At 44.7% G+C, this 26,556-nt stretch overlaps 2 protein-coding genes across 5 annotated transcripts in view; one reads left to right on the plus strand and one right to left on the minus strand.

Annotated features, from left to right (window-relative positions):
• Positions 1-4,477, minus strand: part of MARCHF5 (membrane associated ring-CH-type finger 5) — a 333,575-nt gene extending 329,098 nt beyond the window's left edge. Inside the window, exon 1 of the mRNA XM_085892587.1 lies at positions 4,218-4,477. Within this exon, the coding sequence (XP_085748713.1) occupies positions 4,218-4,267 (50 nt within the window). The 5' untranslated portion in view covers positions 4,268-4,477. The remainder of the gene's footprint in view (positions 1-4,217) is intronic.
• A 3,285-nt stretch (positions 4,478-7,762) lies between these two features.
• Positions 7,763-26,556, plus strand: part of LOC147035019 (cytoplasmic polyadenylation element-binding protein 2-like) — a 201,076-nt gene continuing 182,282 nt past the window's right edge. Inside the window, exons 1-2 of one of the 4 annotated variants that reach the window (XM_085892561.1) lie at positions 7,763-9,417; positions 21,393-21,555. In XM_085892561.1, coding sequence (XP_085748687.1) covers positions 8,266-9,417; positions 21,393-21,555 — 1,315 coding nt within the window. In that variant the 5' untranslated portion in view covers positions 7,763-8,265. The remainder of the gene's footprint in view (positions 9,418-21,392; positions 21,556-26,556) is intronic. The other 3 variants (XM_085892538.1, XM_085892546.1, XM_085892555.1) reach the window with 3 other exon arrangements.

A 26,556-nucleotide genomic window follows, 5' to 3' on the forward strand; every position in this document is an offset into this window, starting at 1 on the left:
CTTTCTCCACCCCTCCCTACTCCCTCTCCATACATCTACATCTACATCTATATCTATATTTTCTAACCATGTCTCCTTCCAGCCTCTCTATTTCCTTTCTTGCATTTTTGCGTCGCCCTGATGGTGAAACAACAACAGTGCTGTTGTGCTGAGGAACATAACAGGAACTGAGGAAGCTGAGGAACCCCATAACAACAGTGCTGAGGAACAGGGACAGAGACACTCAGCTGGGTGAGGCCAACTTAGACTCACCCCATTAGGAGAGTCAGGGGAAGAGGCCTGTCGAGAATATGCAATGGCATATAATTTCTGAAACGGAATTTGGGTTTTTTGGAAATGGTAAATCACTGGTTACACAATTTGCAGTTTTAATAATCCGCGTCAGAGTACGGTCAATTTATGCTTCACACTATTGTCCATCCATTAAGGAATGCCTTCTTCATTATATATTGAAAGTGTGAAAAGTGACCGATACACTGAACCGTATCGCATTTATTATCGGGTCACGAATTTAACCCAGATCAGATATTGAATGGCTATCACTCTCAGCAGCCGATTACACCATCATTACTCATCTAAGTTCAATCAACAAATCAAAATGGAAAGATGCTAAATGAACATGATAACTCAAATTCACTCTGTTGTTAACGATGTGCAACTTGGGACCATCAACAACAATATGACAATCGCTGTGTGCTCCAACTTCGGTTTATCAAGTCCCAGTTCCACCCTGTAACGTTTGTCTTCGACATAAAATCACAAAGTCCACCTCTTAGCATTTCCTAGCAACCCATTAGATGATTAGAATGTAGACATTGTTTTATTTAAAAACTTTTAATATTTTCAAATAAAAAAACTACAGAGGTCATAGAACACCTTACCGCTCAGTTTTGAGAAAGAGATGACATGGAAAGGGTCTTTTCAACTCTTTCAGCTTTGCGTTTTGCACTAAACAAACAGGACTAGGCACCGCCATATTTGTCTGAATGCTGATTCTCACAGTTACTGTGCCCGCGGGGCATGAGTTGGCACAAATATTTTGTATAAGTACTCCGAAACGGAAGGGTTTTGAAAGTGCCAAGAAGGCGACTTGTGTCCTGCAGTGTTCAAGTGTATAATACAATTGAAATAATTGAAGGTTTTAAAGGTCCCATGACACTCAAAAGTTTCTGGTTATTTATATATTAACTTGACCTTCCTAATGAAGAAATCACCCATGTTTATTTTTTTAAATCAACAATGGGATAATTAGACCAATATTTCGAACATTTGTAGTGCTTTTCACAACTTGCTATGCCCCGCCCCTCAAAAAAGTTGAGTTCAGCAAACCGCAAGTCACGTGACCGTTGACGTCATCTCCAGAACGCGACTCGCTCAGAGTGAATTGATTAGACGTCGCGTGCCGTATAAAGTACGTGCAAATGCATTGTGCACGTGTGTTTGCTATCTCACTGATCGTCTTAATTCCTGTGATTGTTTCGCGGAAAAAAATTCTGTTTCTGAGCCGTGTGTGCACAACAATCACGAGGCAATTATTTATCCCTTTACTACATTGTCGTAGTCGTGTACAAATCCAATACATGTATGCACAATAAAGGGCTATACCATGTCCACAAAATATAAAATGTGACTGTTGAACCTTTCCATTAAAAAAGAAACTTGCAGGGAGATACAAGTAAAATACTAAAGATTAATATTGCATCATTTCAAGGCGCAAGGAGATAATTTTAAAATCAAACAATGTGAAAAACCTGCACCCACATTTTGCAGCTTATTGAATTGTTCGTTGAAACCAGCCTGTTGGGATAGGTACGATTCCACATACATGCAAGCCAGGTATGGCTGCACTCGACATACATGGGTTTATCTAAAGTGAAGGTACTGCTTCCATTGGCTTACTATTCATTAACATTTTGCCAAAATGCTGTAATAAATGAACAGGGAAAAATATGTTGGCACAATTATGAAAGACAAATTTATCTGTCCTATTACACGGCTTCATAGCCTCGGGACTCTTACGCATTGACTTATACATTGTGTGCATGCTAATACAAGTTACTTGTCAACTCTAGAGTCAAGACGAGTCCGATAAATCCGTTGTCCATCCAACTAGTCGGATAAATCTGACATGCTGTAGCTTTCTTTTATTATTCTCTTTTCTTCATTGTTTTCGACTGGCGCTACATGACGACAGTAGGAATAAAATAAATCAAAATGCAACAGAACGTCAGATTTATCGGACTACTCGAGACAATGGTGTTGCAAGGTGTGTTCTGCACACAAGTTTTCATCGTATCCGGACAGCGAGATTGCTTCGTTTTATGCGCGGAGAGATACGGCCGATGACATGGGCTGGCCTTACTTGCAATTCATTCGCCGTGGAGCAACATGCCAGCTGCGCTGCGCTGGTCACGTCACCTCACTAAAATATTTCTGATATCGAGCAATATGCAAGTAGAATTTACATTATTGAATTACGAATAGGATTTAGTCTAACCAGTTGTTATTGCCAAGTCTTCCTTCGATGTCCTCCCGATCATCATGAACTCCGGGAATTTCATCGCCAGTTTCCTCTGCTTGTCCTGCTTCGGGCTCGAACTGGTAAGGCCGTATTCCATTTCCAGCTGACTGAACTTCACCTCCTGCGACTACGTTATCTGACAATTCTCCATCTGATTCAGATCAAAATCCTTCATTTCTCTCACAATCACTGTCACTACCAGACAAATCAAAGTCCATGTCATCCATTATTCAAAACCAAATGTTTGATTTTTTTTAAAGCAGACATGAATGAAGCGTTTGAGTCGATCAATCAAATGTGGAAACACACAGGAAGCCAATACAATCACGTAGACCACCAACCCGAGTAATTTGCGTGCAGCCTTTGTTGTTCTGGAGATGACGTCATGTGGGTTACGTGTCGTTCAGTAGATTTCAGCAGAATTTTTAGAGGCGCTCCCTAAAAGGTTTGTTTTTTTAATTTTACATTTTACAGAACGAGTATTGTGAAAAAAACATTGTCAGATCAGAAATCTCAATGAAAAACTCCGATAGGATATATATATATATATATATATATATATATATATATATATATATATATATATATATATATATATATATATGCAATTTCAGTACTTTTGAGTGTCATGGGATCTTTAAAGGTGGTAGAAAAAAAAAATTTCAGAAGTTTACTGCCGTTGATGCACCACCTTTTACACCTCATTATTTAACACGTCAAATTAGTTCTTCATGCCTGATGTTTGTGTCCTTTCTGATGTCCCGAAAACAGTTTCCTGTTTGGAATGATTTTCAATTTCGTTGGAATGACAAACAGGCAGACGGAGTAAAACAATTACATTAACCATCTCCGCAAGCGCACGTTCGGGACGACATTCCATACAATTTGCTGAATTTAGAGCCGAAGTACTGCAAAAGCGCAGGTTCGTGTTCCGATTCAAAAAAAAAAAAATTAGAATTCAATTCAAATCAAGCACTACCTCCATCATCAACTGATCGATGTCTGTGGACAGACGGACGAAATGAACCGATTGCTTAACTCCCACTCATCGCTTCGTGCACTTGCGGGGAAAACCGTACTTTTAAACCGTTTCAAATAAACGGCTCATTCGAATCACTCATACAATACAACGACAATCCACTTAATCAAATACATTTCAAGCTCTTTCACAATTCACTTCATCACCTTCATAAAGCTTCGATATACAGTTATGCGGGCAAGTAGGACGCACACCAGTATCTGCTTGCAGTCTGCAAGCCTGCCCCCACCTCCTTTATCTCTCAGTGTTGCCTAGCAACCTATTATAACGTAAGCAGTTTCATTCAACAACTTCTTACACTGAAAAGTACCAAACCGGTGTTAAACAACGAGCTCACTGTTCATTTACTTGGTAATTTCCACCACAACTCGCGACTCACTTGACTGGGGGGGGGGGGGGTGCTCAATTGTCCAGACAATAATTTTTTTATAAACAATTCCCAAACGCTTTGTTTCAAGTGAAGGCCCCAACCCCCCCATAGTCGTTGTTGTTTTGAGCCATCAACATAATAAACCAGGGTGTTTTGATTATGTGCTGGATGATTGTGAAAAGGGTGACGATGTTAACGTTCATTAATGTTATTATTTTGTTTATAAGGAACAAGAAGACCACGTCACGTCCGAAGGTGAGACTCAAAATGTCCACCTCATGTCCAACCTGTCATTCGATACAATCCCACGACGTCTCTCCACTTCATCCACGGCCATTGTTTCAGGCCCAATCACTTTGGTTCCCGTGAAGATGCCGTCCACCAAAGGGACGACCGAAATCAAGTTCACTTTAAGATAAAGCCCTCAACGGTTCACTTCCTCGTGCCCTTTGAGCGACGAATCACAATATATGTCCAAAAAACAACCACAGCGTCGCCTCTGTTCATCAACAGCACTTCCGATTGCATCATTCGCCGACTGCGCGTGCGCGCCACGACCCCCCTGGAAACCACAGAAAGATTTGTTTTTTTCTTTCACTCAACTTGAACTTCACCACAAGCGTTTCTCACGCGTCATTCCCGCGGTGATTGAAATTATATTCGCCATTGATGTAACTTCGAGACTCGGAGAATATAATTCCTCTCAGTGGGAGGAACCGTTGCTTTGCATCTTTCAGGAGCAAAAAAATATATAGATTTTTTTTTTGCTTACATCTTTAATTTTAACGTAAGGAAATCTGCGTTGAATCGAAGAAAAATAGCGAACTTCTTCATTTGCAATGTGATGCTCAAATTTAAGCGGGAACAGGTGATAAATGCATGAATTCGTTTTCATTCAAGTTCACACGTTCTTCTTCTTCTTCTTCATCATCTTCTTCTTCTTCTTCGTTTGTACGCAGCACGTGACCGCGAGTCGCGTCATTGGCTGAGGGCGCGGCTGCGCTGCTGATGCCCCCTGTGGGTCGGAGCAGGAATTAAAGCGGGGATTTGGAATTTGTTCAGGGTGCTGGTAATAGCTCACCGACTCTTCGTGAAGGACACCGTGGGATCTTTAACGTCCACCAACTAATGTCGGCACACGAGACGTCGATTCAACGTCCATCCGAGGGACGGCACACGCGCTGATGAATCACCTTGCCTGTGAAACACCAGGATGGCAGTTTATAGCTGGGTCGGGATTCGAACCCAGGCTCGACGGCTCAGAGAGGCGAGGTACACACCTGCAAGCCATCCTGCCAACCCAGTTTTCACGTTGAAAAAACACACACAAACACACACACCCACACATACAAACACACACACATACAAACACACACACACACACACACACACACACACACACACACACAAACACACACCCACATACACACACACACAAACGCACCCACAAACAATACATACACATACACACATACAAACACACATACGCACCCACAAACACATATACACACACATACAAACACACACAGACATACACATACACATACACACAAACATACAAACACACACACACAAACACACACGCATACAAACACACACACACACACATACACACACACAAACGCACCCACAAACACACACAAACACAAACACACACACAAACAATACATACACATACACACACATACGCACCCACAAACACATATACACACACATACAAACACACACAGACATACACATACACATACATACACATACACGCACACACATACACATACATAGACATACACACAAACAAACACATACAAACACATACATACATACATACATACATACGCACGCACGCACGCACGCACGCGCGCACGCGCGCGTAAGTTTTACGCAGGAGGAGGCCATTTGGCCCGTCAAGCCTGCTCTATATATGAGCACCACATGAATTAAATCCAAGACCAAGTGTTTATCAAATTAAATAAATTGGGTGAAAGGCGGGGTGTGGAAAAGGATTGAGAGCACTCAGTGCACAATGGCCGCAGGTGTTTATACACAAACCCACACGCCGTTTGAAGATCAGGTAAAACAAGAGTATGAAGGACAAAAAGGAAGAGGAAGAGGAAAAGAAAGAGGAAGAGGAAGAAGGAAGAGGAAGAAGATGAGGTGGGGGTGATGGAGAGGAAGAAGAAGAAGAAAAAAAGAGGAAGATGAAGAAGAGGACGTGGAGGTGATGGGAAAGAAGAAGATGAAGAAGCAGATGAGAAGCAGGAGAAGAAGAAGATGAAGAATAATATGAAGAAGAAGAAGATCACGAAACAGATGATGCGCACCCCACACTCGTATTCACGTTGCAAATGTTCATGATCACGGTCTCTCACACGTAAACATGGGTTCTTTGTTTGTTGTCGTTTCAACATGATTCGGCCACTTCCAAAACACCAGAAAATTAATGAATGTTACACAGAAAAGAAAAAAAAATTCTAAATATAGGATTATATCAAAGGAAATGTTTTGTGAGCATTTTTGAATGTTGTTTATCAAAGCTATTTCGAGTTCTTTTATGTTTTTTGTTCGTCGTTGCAGTACCTCAAAATATATATTGATGAAAAGGAACGATGAATTATTTGGAAGGTTCATTATTACTTTGCCTCAAAATATTTCCAAGTACTTTCATTTTAAACGTACAAAGTACACGAAGCGCTTCACACAGAGAATATTACCAATAAAAACGAGCATCATACATTCCAACGTGCAGTATACGAATCTACAAGTAACCACTCCACCATGACCGACAGATACCGCACAGGGATAAAATATCATGAAAACGTCCGTGATGGCCATGAAGAGCTCGCAGACAAATTGTGTTCAAATGCCTGATTTAAAAAATAATAATAATAATAATAATAATAATAATAATAATAAAAAGAGTGAAATATCCATAACGACTGATGTAGTAAGGGAAGGAGTATATAATTTCCTCAACAGTTTAAAATCGATCCGTGCATGGTTTGTGTTCACTGTAAACACACACACACACACACACACACACACACACACACACACACACACACACACACACACACACACACACACACACACACACACACACACACACACACACACACCGATTCCCTGCTCGTCATGACCGACACGGGTTATGGTGATCGGTTTTACAGGTTACATGTAACATGTGGGCGGCGGACATCGCTTCTCATTGTGATTCCTGCTTCGTGTGGACGTTTCCAGAACGTCGTCCACTGCAGATGGAATATTAAATTACGTGCGGATGTCGCAGAGCCGGAGGACCTACGTTTTTCTCACAGACGCAGATTAATCTCCCTCGGGGTGATCTCGTTTCGCCTGACGACGGTTTTACTTCACGCGTGCCCTTTAACGTGTCATGTCGACGTGAAAATCGGAGGTGTATAAATACACGGTGTGCACGTTCGCTCGACAATTCGTTCTCGTGGTAGTCGTGATGTTGGGACTCCGGCGACCGTGATAATAAACCGAGATGTTCGGTGCCCTTGGTGACATATCTCGATTTAATCGCCAACGCAACCACCGCCATGAGGTACATCGTTATTGGATGTTTTTTTTCTTTTTCCATCCATCCATCCATCCATCCATCCATGCCCCTGGTGCCCCGAACACAGCATCCGTCGGGTTTATTCCAGTCGAGCCCCAAGCGCGCGCCACGCAGCCAGTTAAAAGTCCCTCTGACGTCAGTATATGCTGATGAGCCCTCAGGATGGGCGAGGGTGGGTTTTCTCCTGACGGGGCGCCTGGAAACAAGAAACGTACGTCGATCGCTCATTGGACGAGTGCGCCGCCAACCGCAGGGGCCGCCGGGAAACGGCTTGCTGCTTGGGCGGAGCTGAGGGAGCGGCGGCGAGCGCCGATTGGTCGGAGCCGCTTCCGCGTGGGGCACGCGCGCCGCGCCCGGTGTCCGGGGCCGCGCGCTCCCCGTCACGGCACCTGCCCTTGAGCGTCGCGCGGGCGGAGCGCGCGGCGAGACGAGCGGTCGTTGAGAACGCGCACGGAAGGTTCGCGTCTGACGGCGTCGCGAACCGCCATCGCAGCACCACAATCTGATACTTCCCGCCTCTTTCGGCGTTTAAAGAGCCGCCTTCCGCCCGTCGCCGACACCCTGCCGTCCGTGTTTTTCCCTGCTCGCCTGCGCAACACGAGCATCATCACATCAGCTTCCGACGAGCGTGTCCTTTCACTCAGACTTCTGAGGCGTTTTTACTCTGCAAACGCACTCTTCTTCTTTCCTTTCTTTCTCATTCTCTCCCTCCCTCTCTTTCCGAGGTGGTCGCCTCTCTGCGGATGCCACCCTAGATGGGGGATTTCTCTTTGGGCTTGCAGTCGACACGCAGCCGGAGCCCGACGTTCGTTTCCTCCTCCTCATCCTCTTCATCTTCTTCTTCGTCTTCCTCATCATCATCATCTTCATCATCATCGACGTGTTCACTCGCCTCAGACAGCAAGCGCGTCTCTTCTCCTCGTCCACCATTGGCCGGCGTCGCTTTGTTTTTTGCCAGCCCGACGCCGCACGCCATGCAGGATGAGCTCCTGATGGACAGATCGACGGCCGCGCAATCTCAGCAAATACAGCAGCAGCTGTCACCGCGCAGCGAGCAGGGCGTCGTCGACACGAGCGACGCCACCTCCACCGAAGCGACCCTGGCAGCGATCTCTTGCGCCATCAGCAGCACGTCGGCGGCGGCGGCCAACGCGAACGCTTCGGCGACGGGCGGCGGCGGTCGCGACCCCGTGGCGACCGGCGGCAGCAGCAGCAGCAGCAGCAGCCACAACAGCAATTCGTCGTTACCCATGGAGTCGCCGCTGTTGCCCAGCCTGGCCGCCTTTCAGGAGCCGCCCTTGTCGGCGGGTTTCGGCGCCTGGTCCACCGGCGTGAGCAGCGCTCCGGGCGACGAGACCATCTTCCCCGGTCTGTCGTCCATCAACGGCACGGTGCTCTTTCCGCCCAACATCGGGCCCATGTTCGGTGCCGGCTTCTCCCCGCAGATCTCGCTTCCACCGCAGCCGTCGCAGCCTCATCAGCACGCTCCTGCAGCACCGCCCGCGGCTCCGGCTCACCAGCAGCAGCAGCAGCAGCAGCAGCACCATCCGCAGCAGCGGCGTTCTCCCGTGCCCTTGCAGGCGGCCTTTCCGCAGAGGAACGTCGGCTACGGACACCACCAGCCCATCATGACGAGCAAGCCGTCCGCCTGGGGAGGCGCTCACCACCCGCAACCCTGGGGTTCGGCGAGCTGGGGAGGCGCGCAAAGCCGCGGAGATCCCCGGCGCGCCGCCGGCCTCGGCATCCCGAGCCCCATGAACCCCATATCGCCCCTAAAGAAAGCCCACTTCCCCGGCAACAGCGCCATCGGGCCGCCCAAGTACGCCCGCTCTCCCATGGCGCCGCAGAAGTCGTGGCTGGACGAGAACGTGTACAGGGGAGACCCGAACAGCCTGCTCGCCTTCCCGGTACGTCCGTGGTCTTGGGGTTCGGACAAAGGGTCTCTCACCTCGAGGTTCCCGGAAAAACAAGTGAATAATGGAGTGTGTGTGTGTGTGTGTGTGTGTGTGTGTGTGTGTGTGTGTGTGTGTGTGTGTGTGTGTGTGTGTGTGTGTGTGTGTGTGTGTGTGTGTGTGTGTGTGTGTGTGTGTGTGTGTGTGTTTGTTTGGCACCGCTCGGCGGGCCCTTGTCGCAATGCGTGCGCATTCAAGGTGACACAGCTCCCTCCAACGGTACATGAACATCCCCCTCCCCTCGCACCCCACCCGACCCACTCACCTGCTCCAAAGACTCCTCATTGTCAGGTTCCCCGTGATACATCGTCAAGAGGTAAACCCGTTTATTCGGATCGTCATTGTCCCTTTATTCCCGGTGCAGTTTGCACACTCACCCTCTCCGTGTGCCCATCAAAACATTGTCCACTCGACACGTCTACAAAACACACACACACACAGCTCGTTATATTCTGCAACGTTTTATTTATTCGTTAAAATGGTCGATGTAGACCGTGCCGGGCAGGTCGTGTCGTGGTCGAGCGACGTGATTGTGCAGCGAGGTCGATGAAAGACCTTTTCGAGGGTGAACAGGAACGTGGTGGAGCCTGGAGGGAACACCAGAGGGTTATCAACGATGCAAGCAAGTTTATCCCATCCCTGATCCCTGGGATCTATAAATAACCAAACAGGCTTTACAGGGAAGGTCACATGCGCCAACTTGGCTAACCTGCTTGGTGAATGAACAGCCATACTCGCTTACGATACCCTCCTCGCTTTTCTGGTTATTTGTTTTTTTTTTGTAGCTTTTATTTATTTATTTATTTATTTTTTATTAATCGTTTGAAGAATTATAATTTAGCATGTCTTCTTGAACAAAATTATTAAAATAGGTGTGTGTGTGTGTGTGTGTGTGTGTGTGTGTGTGTGTTGACGGACTTTGTTTTAACCTTGTGATGGGTATCGTGGTGTTGTGGTTAATTAAGGTTGATGGCGAAGTTTATGTTTCATTATTGTGACAAGTCGCAGAGGCAGTCATGGAGGGAAAGAGTGCTCATATTTGCATGCACACACACACACACACACACACACACACACACACACACACACACACACACACACACACACACACACACACACACACTTCGGCATCTACACACACACACACACACACACACACACACACACACACACACACACACTTCGGCATCTACACACACACACACACACACACACACACACACACACACTTCGGCATCTACACACACGCACACACACACTTCGGCATCTACACGCACACACACACACACAGACACACACCTGCATCTCAAAACACACAGACACACACCTGCATCTCAAAACACACAGACACACACCTGCATCTCAAAACACACAGACACGCATCTGCATCTACACACACACACACACACATCTGCATCTACACACACACACACACGCACACACACATCTGCATCGACACACATGCACACGCACATCTGCATCGACACACATGCACACGCACATCTGCGTCGACACACATGCACACGCACATCTGCATCGACACACATGCACACACACACGTCTGCATCTATACACACACACACACACACACACACACACACACACACACACACACACACACACACGAGGTCATGGACTTAGGGTGGCCGGTTCATGGTTTCAGCACCCACAAGCTCATCGCTGGACTTGGTATTCCAACGCTGGCGGTGTGGCAAAGGAGATTGACCATGTCCTTGTTGATTGTCGCTGGAGGATGATCCAGAACTGCTGGGTCTCCGGAGTGCTCAGTTCCTCAATACTGACCACCGGCTTGTTGTGGCAACTCTAAAGCTTCACCTTAAATCCGGGAGAATGGTACCATCCCAGCCTAGGCTGGATGTTGTCAAGCTCAAGGATGAGAGGGGAGCTGAGGAGTTTGCAAACAGGCTGAGTGGACATTTGGGGGGTCCTGAAGAGTTGTGGAGTGCCTTCAAGAATAACATCCTTGATGTTGCCGGTGGATGTCTTGGAGCTCACCGCAGGGCAAACAAGAATTTTGTCTCTCAAGGGACACTGGATACCATTGACCAGAGTCGCAGGGCCAGGCTGAATGGCAGAGCTGAGCTGTTCAGGGAGCTGAGGCGTAAAACTGTACGTGTACTGAGGGTGGACAAGGAGGCCTATGTGCGAAGAATCTGTCAGGGGGTACAGCATCACCTGTGGACAGGTAATTCTCGTCCCACTTACAGGGGAATTTGCGCATTGTGTTCATCCAAGCCCACCCCTCGGAGCTCTGCAGTGAGAGGAGAGAGTGGTAGGCTCTTGACAGAGGAGTTCTGCTTGAGCACCAGCGTCCAGAGCAGTCAAGCTTTACACCAAAGAGGTCAACGATTGACCGTATCCATGCTCTTCGGGTCCTCACCGAACGCAGAGGAGAGTTTCGGCAGGGGCTGCTTGCAGCCTTTGTTGATCTCTGTAAAGCGTTCGATTCAGTGAATCGGGATGTCCTCTGGAGGATTCTTGGTCTTCGTGGGGTGCCACCAAAACTGATCGATCTGATGTCTGAACTCTACTCTGGTACTGAGAATGCTGTGAGATGTGGTGGTACCATCTCTGACTTATTTCCAGTTGTTACTGGGGTTAGTCATGGGTGTGTACTTGCCCCCACACTTTTCAGCACTTGTATGGACTGGATTCTCGGGAGGATGTCGGAGAGATCAAGTTGCGGTGCATCGTTTGGTAATGTCAAGTTCTCAGACCTTGATTTCGCAGATGATGCAGTCATCTTTGCGGAGACTTTAGATATCCTTTTGGGGGCCCTCGAGGTGCTGAATGAGGAGTCGGAACTGTTGGGATTACGGGTTTCTTGGGTCAAAGCTAACATCCAGGCTTTCTATGACATCTTGGATGCTGCTGTCCTGTCTGTGTCTGTTTGTGGTGAGGATGTTGAGGTCGTGGAGAGATTCACTTACCTTGGCAGTGATATTCATGTCTCTGCTGGCTGTGAGTCAGAGGTCAATAGACGTCTGGGTCGGGCCTGGGGAGTCATGGGTTCACTGGATCATGGGGGTGTGGTGCTGCCAGTACCTGTGCGGGAGGACGAAAGTCCGAGTCTTCAAGTCCTTTGTGCTTCCAGTCTTGCTCTATGGATGCGAGACTTGGACTCTGACCAATGATCTGAGACGGAGACTTGATTCCTTTGGTACCAGGTCTATTTGGAGAATCCTTGGCTATCGCTGGTCGGATTTTGTGTCCAAGGAGCGGTTGCTGAGAGAGACTCGGATGAGATTTGTCAGCTGCGGCTGTATGGACATGTGCCTCGTTTTCCTGACGCTGATCCTGCTCACCAGATTCTCTCAGCGAGGGGGTCTCGTGAGTGGAGGAGGCCAATGGGCCGACCACGTGCCTCGTGGTTGCAGCAGGTTGACCGGCATCTCAAGGAGATGGGGGATGGGCCTGGCATCTGCCTGGGGGATGGCCAGACAGAGGCCGCTGGAGTACCGGTGGGAAGTGGACGCAGTGACGCGCTGCTCTGGCGCATGCTCCCATACCTGACCTGACACACACACACACACACACACACACACACACACACACACACACACACACACACACACACACACACACACACACACACACACACACGTCTGCGTCTGTACACACACACACGTCTGTGTCTGTACACACACACACGTCTGTGTCTGTACACACACACACGTCTGCGTCTGTACACACACATCTGCATCCACACACACATCTGCATCCACACACACATCTGCATCCACACACACTTCTGCATCCACACACACTTCTGCATCCACACACACATCTGCATCCACACACACATCTGCATCCACACGCACACATCTGCATCCACACACACACATCTGCATCCACACACACACACACACACACACACATCTGCATCCACACACACATACACACACATCTGCATCCACACACACACACACACACACACACACATCTGCATCCACACACACACACACACACATCTGCATCCACACACACACACACACACACATCTGCATCCACACACACACATCTGCATCCACACACACATCTGCATCCACACACACACATCTGCATCCACACACACACACATCTGCATCCACACACACACACATCTGCATCCACACACACACACACATCTGCATCCACACACACACACATCTGTATCCACACACACACACATCTGCATCCACACACACACATCTGCATCCACACACACACACATCTGCATCCACACACACACACACACACACACACACACACACACACACACACACACACACACTTCTGCATCCACACACACACACACATCTGCATCCACACACACACACACACACATCTGCACACACACACACACCCACATCTGCATCCACACACACACACACACACACATCTGCATACACACACACACACACACACATCTGCATCCACACACACACACACACATCTGCATCCACACGCACACATCTGCATCCACACGCACACATCTGCATCCACACGCACACATCTGCATCCACACGCACACATCTGCATCCACACGCACACATCTGCATCCACACGCACACATCTGCATCCACACGCACACATCTGCATCCACACGCACACATCTGCATCCACACATCTGCATCCACACATCTGCATCCACACGCACACATCTGCATCCACACGCACACATCTGCATCCACACGCACACATCTGCATCCACACGCACACATCTGCATCCACACGCACACATCTGCATCCACACGCACACATCTGCATCCACACGCACACATCTGCATCCACACGCACACATCTGCATCCACACGCACACATCTGCATCCACACACGCACACATCTGCATCCACACACACACACATCTGCATCCACACACACACACACATCTGCATCCACACACACACACACACACACATCTGCATCCACACACACACACACACACACATCTGCATCCACACACACACACACACACATCTGCATCCACACACACACACATCTGCATCCACACACACACACACATCTGCATCCACACACACACACACATCTGCATCCACACACACACACACACATCTGCATCCACACACACACACACATCTGCATCCACACACACACACATCTGCATCCACACACACACACATCTGCATCCACACACACACACACATCTGCATCCACACACACACACACATCTGCATCCACACACACACACACATCTGCATCCACACACACACACACATCTGCATCCACACACACACACACATCTGCATCCACACACACACACACACACATCTGCATACACACACACACACACATCTGCATCCACACACACACACATCTGCATCCACACACACACACACACATCTGCATCCACACACACACGTGTCTCCATCTGTACACAAACACACACACACACGTGTCTCCATCTGTACACTAACACACACGTCTCCATCTATACACTAAAACACACACACACCTCTCCATCTATACACTAAAACACACACACACGTCTACATCTATACACAAACACACACACACACACACGTCTCCATCTATACACTAAAACACACACACACGTCTACATCTATACACAAACACACACACACACACACGTCTACATCTATACACAAACACACACACACACACACGTCTACATCTATACACAAACACACACACACACACACGTCTACATCTATACACAAACACACACACACACGTCTACATCTATACACAAACACACACACACACACGTCTACATCTATACACAAACACACACACACACACGTCTACATCTATACACAAACACACACGTCTCCATCTATACACAAACACACACACACACACACACGTCTACATCTATACACAAACACACACACACACACACACACACACACACACACACACACACACACACACACACACACACGTCTACATCTATACACAAACACAAACACACACACACGTCTACATCTATACACAAACACACACACACACACACACGTCTACATCTATACACAAACACAAACACACACACGTCTACATCTATACACAAACACACACACACACACACACACACACACACACATGTCCAGATCTATACACAAACACACACACACACACACACACACACGTCTACATCTATACCCAAACACAAACACAAACACACACACACATCTTCCTCTATACACAGACGCACACACACACGTCTACATCTATACGCAAACACACACGCACACACACACGTCTACATCTATACACAAACACACACACACGTCTACATCTATACACAAACACACACACACACACACACACGTCTACATCTATACACAAACACAAACACACACACGTCTACATCTATACACAAACACACACACGTCTACATCTATACACAAACACACACACACGTCTACATCTATACACAAACACAAACACACACACGTCTACATCTATACACAAACACAAACACACACACGTCTACATCTATACACAAACACAAACACACACGTCTACATCTATACACAAACACAAACACACACGTCTACATCTATACACAAACACACACACACGTCTACATCTATACACAAACACAAACACACACGTCTACATCTATACACAAACACACACACACACACGTCTACATCTATACACAAACACACACACACACACGTCTACATCTATACACAAACACAAACACACACACGTCTACATCTATACACAAACACACACACACATGTCTACATCTATACACAAACACACACACGTTTACATCTATACACAAACACACACACACACGTCTACATCTATACACAAACACACACACACGTCTACATCTATACACAAACACACACACACACACGTCTACATCTATACACAAACACACACACACACACACGTCTACATCTATACACAAACACACACACACACACGTCTACATCTATACACAAACACACACACACACACGTCTACATCTATACACAAACACACACACACACGTCTACATCTATACACAAACACAAACACACACACGTCTACATCTATACACAAACACACACACGTCTACATCTATACACAAACACAAACACACACACACGTCTACATCTATACACAAACACACACACACACGTCTACATCTATACACAAACACACACGTCTACATCTATACACAAACACACACACACACACGTCTACATCTATACACAAACACAAACACACACACGTCTACATCTATACACAAACACACACACGTCTACATCTATACACAAACACACACACGTCTACATCTATACACAAACACACACACGTCTACATCTATACACAAACACACACACACGTTTACATCTATACACAAACACACACACACACACACGTCTACATCTATACACAAACACACACATACACGTCTACATCTATACACAAACACACACACACACGTCTACATCTATACACAAACACACACACACACACACGTGTACATCTATACACAAACACACACACACGTCTACATCTATACACAAACACACACACACACACACACGTGTACATCTATACACAAACACACATACACACGTCTACATCTATACACAAACACACACACACACACGTCTACATCTATACACAAATACACACACACACACACACGTCTACATCTATACACAAACACAAACACACACACGTCTACATCTATACACAAACACAGACACACACGTCTACATCTATACACAAACACACACACACACACATGTCTACATCTATACACAAACACACACACACACACACACACACACATGTCTACATCTATACACACACACCCACACACGTGTACATCTATACACAAACACACACACACACACACACGTCTACATCTATACACAAACACACACACACACACACGTCTACATCTATACACAAACACACACACACACACACACGTCTACATCTATACACAAACACACACACAAACACACACACGTCTACATCTATACACAAACACAAACACAAACACACACACGTCTACATCTATACACAAACACACACACACACACACGTCTACATCTATACACAAACACAAACACACACACGTCTACATCTATACACAAACACAAACACACACACGTCTACATCTATACACAAACACACACACACACACACATGTCTACATCTATACACAAACACACACACACACACACACACACGTCTACATCTATACACAAACACACACACGCACACACACGTCTACATCTATACACAAACACAAACACACACACGTCTACATCTATACACAAACACACACGTCTACATCTATACACAAACACACACACGTCTACATCTATACACACACACACACACACACACACACACACACACACACACACACACACACACACACACACACACACACACACACACACACACACGTCTACATCTATACACAAACACACACACATCTGCATCCACATCTATACACAAACACACACACATCTGCATCCACACACACACACATCTGCATCCACACACACACACACACACGTGTCTCCATCTATACACACACACACGTGTCTCCATCTACACACACACACACACACGTCTACATCTATACACAAACACAAACACACACACGTCTACATCTATACACAAACACACACGGCTACATCTATACACAAACACAAACACACACACGTCTACATCTATACACAAACACACACACACATCTACATCCACACACACACATCTGCATCCACACACACACACGTGTCTCCATCTACACACACACACGTGTCTCCATCTCCACACACACACACGTCTGCATCTATACACAAACACACACACGTCTACATCTATACACAAACACACACGTCTACATCTATACACAAACACACACGTCTACATCTATACACAAACACACACGTCTACATCTATACACAAACACACACACATCTACATCTATACACAAACACACAGACATCTGCATCCACACACACACATCTGCATCCACACACACACGTGTCTCCATCTACACACACACACACGTGTCTCCATCTACACACACACACACGTCTGCATCTGTACACAAACACACACACGTCTGCATCTGTACACAAACACACACACGTCTGCATCTGTACACAAACACACACACACATCGACATCGACACACACACACACACACACGTCTGCATCTGTACACAAACACACACACACACGTCTACATCTATACACAAACACACACACACACACGTGTACATCTATACACAAACACAAACACACACACACGTCTACATCTATACACAAACACACACACACACACACGTCTACATCTATACACAAACACACACACCCACACGTCTACATCTATACACACACACACACACACACACACACACACACACGTCTACATCTATACACAAACACACACACACACACACACGTCTACATCTATACACAAACACACACACACACACACACACACACACACACACGTCTACATCTGTACACACACAAACACAAACACGTCTATATCTGTACACACACAAACACACACACGTCTACATCTGTACACACACAAACACACACACGTCTACATCTATACACAAACACACACACGTCTACATCTGTACACACACAAACACAAACACGTCTATGTCTATACATAAACACACACACGTCTACATCTATACACAAACACACACGTCTACATCTATACACAAACACACACGTCTACATCTATACACAAACACACACACACATCTACATCTATATACACACACACACACACACACACACACACACACACACACACACACACACACACACACACACACACACACACACACCTGCATCTGTACACAAACAAACACACACACGTCTACATCTATACACAAACACACACGTCTCCATCTATACACAAACACACACACACACACACACACGTGTACATCTATACACAAACACAAACACACACACGTCTACATCTATACACAAACACACACATCTACGTCTATACACACACACACACACACACACACACACACACACACACACACACACACGTCTACATCTATACACAAACACACACACACACACACACGTCTACATCTATACACAAACACACACACACACACACACACACACACACACACACACACACGTCTACATCTGTACACACACACACGTCTACATCTGTACACACACAAACACACACACGTCTACATCTGTACACACACAAACACAAACACGTCTATATCTGTACACACACAAACACACACACGTCTACATCTGTACACACACAAACACACACACGTCTACATCTGTACACACACAAACACACACACGTCTACATCTGTACACACACAAACACAAACACGTCTATATCTATACATAAACACACACACGTCTACATCTGTACACAAACACATCTGTACTTTCTTCTTCCTCTTGTAATTGTGAGTATAATAATAAGCGGCGGTGCAGAGCAGACGGGTTGCTGTTTAATTGCTGACATGGTGAGCGTGAGAAGCGGACAAAGTGGAAAGCGTGGAAGTTCTGGCTTTTTATTAATTGATTAATTTATTTATTAAATTTTTGGGGGAAAAGTCCCAGACCCGGGGCACAGCATGCTTTGCAACAGGACCCTGGTTTGCCTGGGACTATCTGTGTCGGTCAATTGGCTTTTGTGCTGCAAAGGGCATTTTGATAAGATAAGGTTTATGTGGTTTATTTATGCTTCGAATGGGTTCGTTCTTTCGCCAATTGTCCGTAACCGTTTGTGTCCCGTGGAACATCACACGTTGTTTTTAAACGGCTGTAGGTGTGATGCACCATTAATTGAGGGTGTATCGTGTCATTACCCAATTTTGGAAAAGCTGTTGATGGGATTGTGGGTGTGTGGGTTTTTTTTTTTTTTCTTTCTCGCGTGGCTTTGCCATACTGAAAAGCGTGATGATGTAAAACCCATGGTTTTCTGGCGGTGTCTGGGCGCGCGACCCATGCAATCCAACCACCGCTGCGACCTGATGTTCGTGCCTCGTTCCGATGAATCTCAGGCACATGTCTCGTGCTGAATCACAGTTTTGTAGTTCTCATGACATTTTATTTGCAAACGAGCTGATTTTGGTTTTATTTTTCCCCAGCGTCGTCCAGTTGCATCATGCAGAACAGCCGAGCACACTTGCCGACGTGATACATGAGCAAGTAGCCTTTTAAAATCGAGATTCCCCCCTCCTTTTGATTAGAGTCAGCACATCATTACTTAGCTGTTCATTAATTTGAGAACGTATTACAGAAGTGCATCATGCAAGATTGAACCATCATGGTGGATTTGCATTATTTCAAAAAAAGTCACAGTTGCTTGAAAGCACCTGCGTTTATTCTTCTTCCTCTTCTTCCTCTTCTTCCCGATGCAGCACAAGGATGCGGAATAGCGTCGTTGGATGTGCCGCTGATGCAATGCCCTCTGTAGGTTGAGGCAGGGATTTTTGAATTTGGCCAGGGCTCCGGCGGTTTGCTCACACACTCTTCATGAAGGACACCTTGGCATCTCCAACATCCATGAAAGAATGCTGGCAGACGGAAGTCCAGTTTAACCTCCATCTGAGGAACGGAACACACGTTGATGAATCACACTGCCCGTGAAACACCGAGATGACGGTTTATAGCCGAGCCGAGATTCAAACCCAGGCTCGACGGCTTAGAAGCGAGTGTGCGAACCTCCACACCATCCTGCCAGCCCCGCACTTGCATTTGTGTTCCTTTGATGTGAACCTTTCATCTACTTGCACGTTTTTATTCTTACCTCATTTAGCTGATTGACAAACCTTGTCCGTCGATTGACCAAGTATGATTTGCACACGTATGATAAGGGAAATAGTGGGCAATCTCTTTTTCGCCTGTTTGCCATTGTGCAATGCAGTTTCGATGTCTGCCTCTTCTCGTAGGAACGTGGGCGACCCTTTGACCCTCTGAGCATGCAAGCTTTAGAGAGCTCTCTGCTGGACATCATGCAGGGGGAGCATGACCAACTGAAAGGAACACCGAGACCCACCAATGGTGCGGCGCTCAGTGCTGCTGCCGACATGGTTTGGAGAAGCCAGTTTGCCAGTAAGCTTTGCCCGTGTGTCCTGATTTCCATTGCACATCCGTCGCTCCACCTCCCTTTAGCTTTTCCACTCACCTTGTTCCTTAAATTGATCTGGAGCAAATCTACTAAGCTGTTCCAAAATCGGGAGCGGCAATGCAAGGGTTAAATTGGGAGGTCGTGTGATCGTACCTTCCAAAGAAATTCTGTGGAAAATGCACTGCAGCCAACGTAATGTCGTATTGGAAAACAAACATAACGTTTATTGATTTTTCTCTGTTTGTTGAACTTTAAACTTCTATTGAAAGCAAAATATGTGTAATCACCACGTTTTCTTGTGGTAGTTAATGGTTAAATGTGTCATAATTTGTTATTGTTAATTATTATCATGTACATAAGAAAAAAAGTCTTTGATTTAGAGGTTTTAAATCTTCTTCTTCTTCTTCTTCTTCTTCTTCATATGCTTCTTATTCTTCTTCTTCTTCTTCATATGCTTCTTCTTCTTCTTCTTCTTCTTCTTCATATGCTTCTTCTTCTTCTTCTTCTTCTTCTTCATATGCTTCTTCTTCTTCTTCTTCTTCTTCTTCTTCATATGCTTCTTCATATGCTTCTTCTTCTTCTTCATATGCTTCTTCATATGCTTCTTCATATGCTTCTTATTCTTCTTCTTCTTCATATGCTTCTTCTTCTTCTTCATATGCTTCTTCTTCTTCTTCATATGCTTCTTCTTCTTCTTCATATGCTTCTTCTTCTTCTTCTTCTTCATATGCTTCTTCTTCTTCTTCTTCTTCATATGCTTCTTCTTCTTCTTCTTCTTCTTCTTCTTCATATGCTTCTTCTTCTTCTTCTTCTTCTTCTTCATATGCTTCTTCTTCATATGCTTCTTCTTCTTCTTCATATGCTTCTTCTTCATATGCTTCTTCTTCTTCTTCTTCATATGCTTCTTCTTCTTCTTCTTCTTCTTCTTCATATGCTTCTTCTTCATATGCTTCTTCTTCATATGCTTCTTCTTCATATGCTTCTTCTTCATATGCTTCTTCTTCATATGCTTCTTCTTCTTCTTATTCATATGCTTCTTCTTCTTCATAGGCTTCTTCTTCTTCATATGCTTCTTCTTCTTCTTCTTCATATGCTTCTTCTTCTTCTTCTTCATATGCTTCTTCTTCTTCTTCTTCATATGCTTCTTCTTCTTCTTCTTCATATGCTTCTTCTTCTTCTTCTTCATATGCTTCTTCTTCTTCTTCTTCATATGCTTCTTCTTCTTCTTCATATGCTTCTTCTTCTTCTTCTTCATATGCTTCTTCTGCTTTTGTTGTAGTTTTAATTGCCATTCTGAACCTGGGTTGAGTTCATCTTGTTTTCTGCTTCACAGCCCTCAAATTAGAATGAATGCCAAGAATTTGAGCCAAACATTGAGAGTATCAGTAATTGAATCCATCCCAATAAGCTTTTTGGAGGGATCGTAATTGTATTGGAGTAATTCAGTTGATTTATGATCCCATAACGCATATGCATACATACGGTACATACTTTTTAAGGCCTGTGTCCATCTGTGTGGTCTCTGTCTGTCTCTCTGTCTCTCCGTCTCTGTCTCTCGATGCTTTGTGCATTGGCCAAAATTAACAGTCTTACAATTCTGCTCACAAAATCAAAATGTATGTTCAGCTCCTTTAATTCCGTTTGGCCCAGTCAAAAGTACACTTTTTTTCAAAGTATGTGCTGTGCCGGATGATGGCACAACATTCCCTTCCAATCTTCCATGGATGGATGCTTCAAGCTCAACCATTTCAGCATCATTGTTGTCTACATTTATTCCTTCCATCACAGGATAATTGCTGGTTGTTTGTTTTTTTTCTTTCACTCCCATCATCCCAAGAAAATTCGCTAGTTCACAATAAAACCACCGATTTAACTTTTTTCTTTTCAAAATTGCCCTCTGCTGTAATTGGTCTTGTTAACTGAAAGTGTCGGGTGAATTGTCGTTTTGTGTATTTTTTTTTCCATGCTAAAACAGTGATGGAATCGAAGGTACATTAAGAAGAAGCTTCGCATGTACTTACTTGTTTAGATGGTAATTTAGCCATATCGTCCTATTTGGTAAGGCATCACATTACAAACGTAGTCGTACATAAATGTAAGCATAATTAATAGTTGTGCATGAAAGTCGGAAAGCTCTTGAGGGAAAGTTCGTAAGGACTACAAAACAAGACTGAGCTCACGAGCCAGATGATTTAATTAACCTTTCACACTGCTTTTCTCCAGGTCGTCTGCACGACGCGTGCAAATGGGGAATTGCCGTAACCTTTTCCACATATTTCTTTTCACACATCCGGCATTATATTTGTGTGTTCGTCGATTAAAGGTCACCATGCGTTTAGATAAAGCAAAGGTCCACGGGAATGAAGTGAACCCTAACCTTTCAAGAAAAGTCTTGTGCAACATTTGAATTTTTGTTTGTTTATTCATTTATCAAATCAAATGCAATTCTAATTCTTTAGCCCTGCTAAATAATTATTTTGTTGTTTTGACTTTTTTGTTTTTGTTTTTTTGTTTTTCCACTTTGCTCAGGTTTGTTAATGTTCAACTCAAATCTGATGTGACACGACTGTGAGAGGAGATGCTATTTGTGCCTCTTTGGTTTTATTGTTTCATCACATGATTGATCAATGTTTTTTTTTATGTTGGGCTAATAATTACGTGACAAACTCTCCAGGCAAATACCGAGTGAGTTTATAATTTTCTACAAAAGCTCGAGATCACATGGAGGTTTATTTGCAGTGTGGGGTCGATAGTGGAACCAGTATAACATGGTAACTGTCGATGAGTGCGTTTATTCACAGAAAGATGTTTATAATCTGTTTATTTTTATTAAACAATATTAATGTAATTAGCGTTTCATTAAGGGGAGCAGTCTTTAAGACAAATCTCGACCTTGACAGCAAAATATTATTGTGGATTATTAATCTCAAATATTCTCTTAATGCTAAACTATGGTGCTGTACGTGTACACTCGTGAGTTGGTTTTTACTCCTTGTGCATCATAAGTTGTCATGTCCTTGCATGCACCGTTACAAACCCCGTCTCTCGCCCCTCACCCCGCCACCCTCGCATCCATATGAAGTGTGCATTGAAACTTCATCTTTATGTCCAATCCCTTTGCGAGCGAGGGGCTTGTAGGATTTTAATGAACTCCCCAATCCCCACCCCTTCCTCCCCCTCCCCCAATTTCTTTTTCCACTTTCATTCCCCATTACTTCTTTGTGCAGTATTAGAATCCTTTGATGAGATGGGAGCATTATAAATATCATCGGAAAAGAATACCAACATTAGAAAACAGCAAGAACAATCAATTTCTTGATAATATACCAAACCAGACGTGTTATCATGTGACATCTAAATCACAGTACGTATGGTTCCTCATGCACTGAGCAGAATCTAAGATATTGCTCTCATCGTAGACATAGCTTAAGGCAACTTTCAAGTCGTCTTTACTCCCTCGTGTACGAAGCATTTAGCTCAATATTTCGAAAGAAACTTTCGCTTGAGGTCTTGTTGCCTTTATCTAGCCGATGTGACCCGATCCAAGTTGAGTGAAGAAACACCATTCCATTTCACAACTGTTCCGTTGGCTGTCTTGTGGCATGTTTAGGTTTTGACTGTGAACACAGCTCAACAACCTTGCAACCGATGCTTCTTAATTGGTCGTGGGATTTCTACCAGGGGCTCATATCACTTGTTACGTATAGAAGCAAATAAGGCTCATTGTAAAAATATAATGAAATAAAATTTTAGATTAAAATTGCAACTATCATTAACATCTTTTTTTTTTTTCTTACTGTCTCTAAAAACATGAATATCCTTCAAACTTTAAAATGACAGCCTCCCACCTTGATGGGACATGTGTTTTTTGATGGGACATGTGTATACCCTAGGCTTAGAATATGTCAGTGTTTCCTCAGACTGAATTTCTTATGCCTCCGCACCAAGGGTGCCAGAGGCATTATGTTTCTGGGTTGGCCGTCCGTCCGTTCGTCCATCCGGATTTTTGTAAACGCGATAACTCAAGAAGCAAATTGTAGAATTTCATCAAACTTGGTAAAAAGGTAAAGTAAGACAGGGCAATTAAGTGATTAGATTTTGGGCCAGATGTGATAAAGGTCAAGGGTCAAAGGTCAAGGTCAAACTCTGTAATTTTACAGTTTACGCCCTTACTAAAATATTGGACAGAATTTCATCAAACTTGGTACAAAGGTAAAGTCAGACAGGGCAATTAAGTGATTAGATGTTGGGCTAGATATGATAAAGGTCAAGGATCAAATATGTCAATACTTAAGTGTTTGTGCGGGAGAGCGGAGGCATACCCGTCGACTGCGCGCAGTCGAATTACTCGTTTTATTTTTATTTTGAAAATTCTTGTGACTTCCTTGTTACCCCACTGTCAGAGTAATCATTTTAGCATTACAGGATTCACCTGGTTGACATCGTCATTTGAGCACAGCTGTCGATGCTGAGATTCCTGGTTCAAACGAATGTCTTTGTAATTCGTGCAAATGTACACAAATGTTTCCTCTTCCCTGATTCTGAGTCAGTGCAGCATTTCAAAAATAGAATAAAGCTTCGGCCAAACGAAGTACTGCATTTGTTTCCGGGAAAAGAGCAGTTGCCATTTTACTCGATCGTTTTTAAATCGCATTTTGAAAACCACAATAAAAAAAATACACCTGCAAATGACCCCCCCCCCCCAAAAAAAACACCTTTCTTTTATTAATACGTAACTTAAGCCCAATTAGATGTGTAGTTTAACTTTTATCACTGCACCAAGCTTTGACAAATGTTCAATTGGAGGGGGTGTCAAATCTCCTGTTGACTCCTCCCCGACCCTCCACCCTGTTTTTCCACTCATGTATTTAATTAAGCATGTGAAGTTGTTTGCACCTTTACTGCTGTATCATTTGTACGATAAAGTTCATATCAATTGGAATTGGCTATAAAATTAATACTATTCACGAATATCCACCATTGTA

This window comes from Eptatretus burgeri, chromosome 1, assembly GCF_056783735.1.
Source record: "Eptatretus burgeri isolate ZD-2024b chromosome 1, Ebu_testis_v1, whole genome shotgun sequence".
NCBI lineage: Eukaryota > Metazoa > Chordata > Myxini > Myxiniformes > Myxinidae > Eptatretus > Eptatretus burgeri.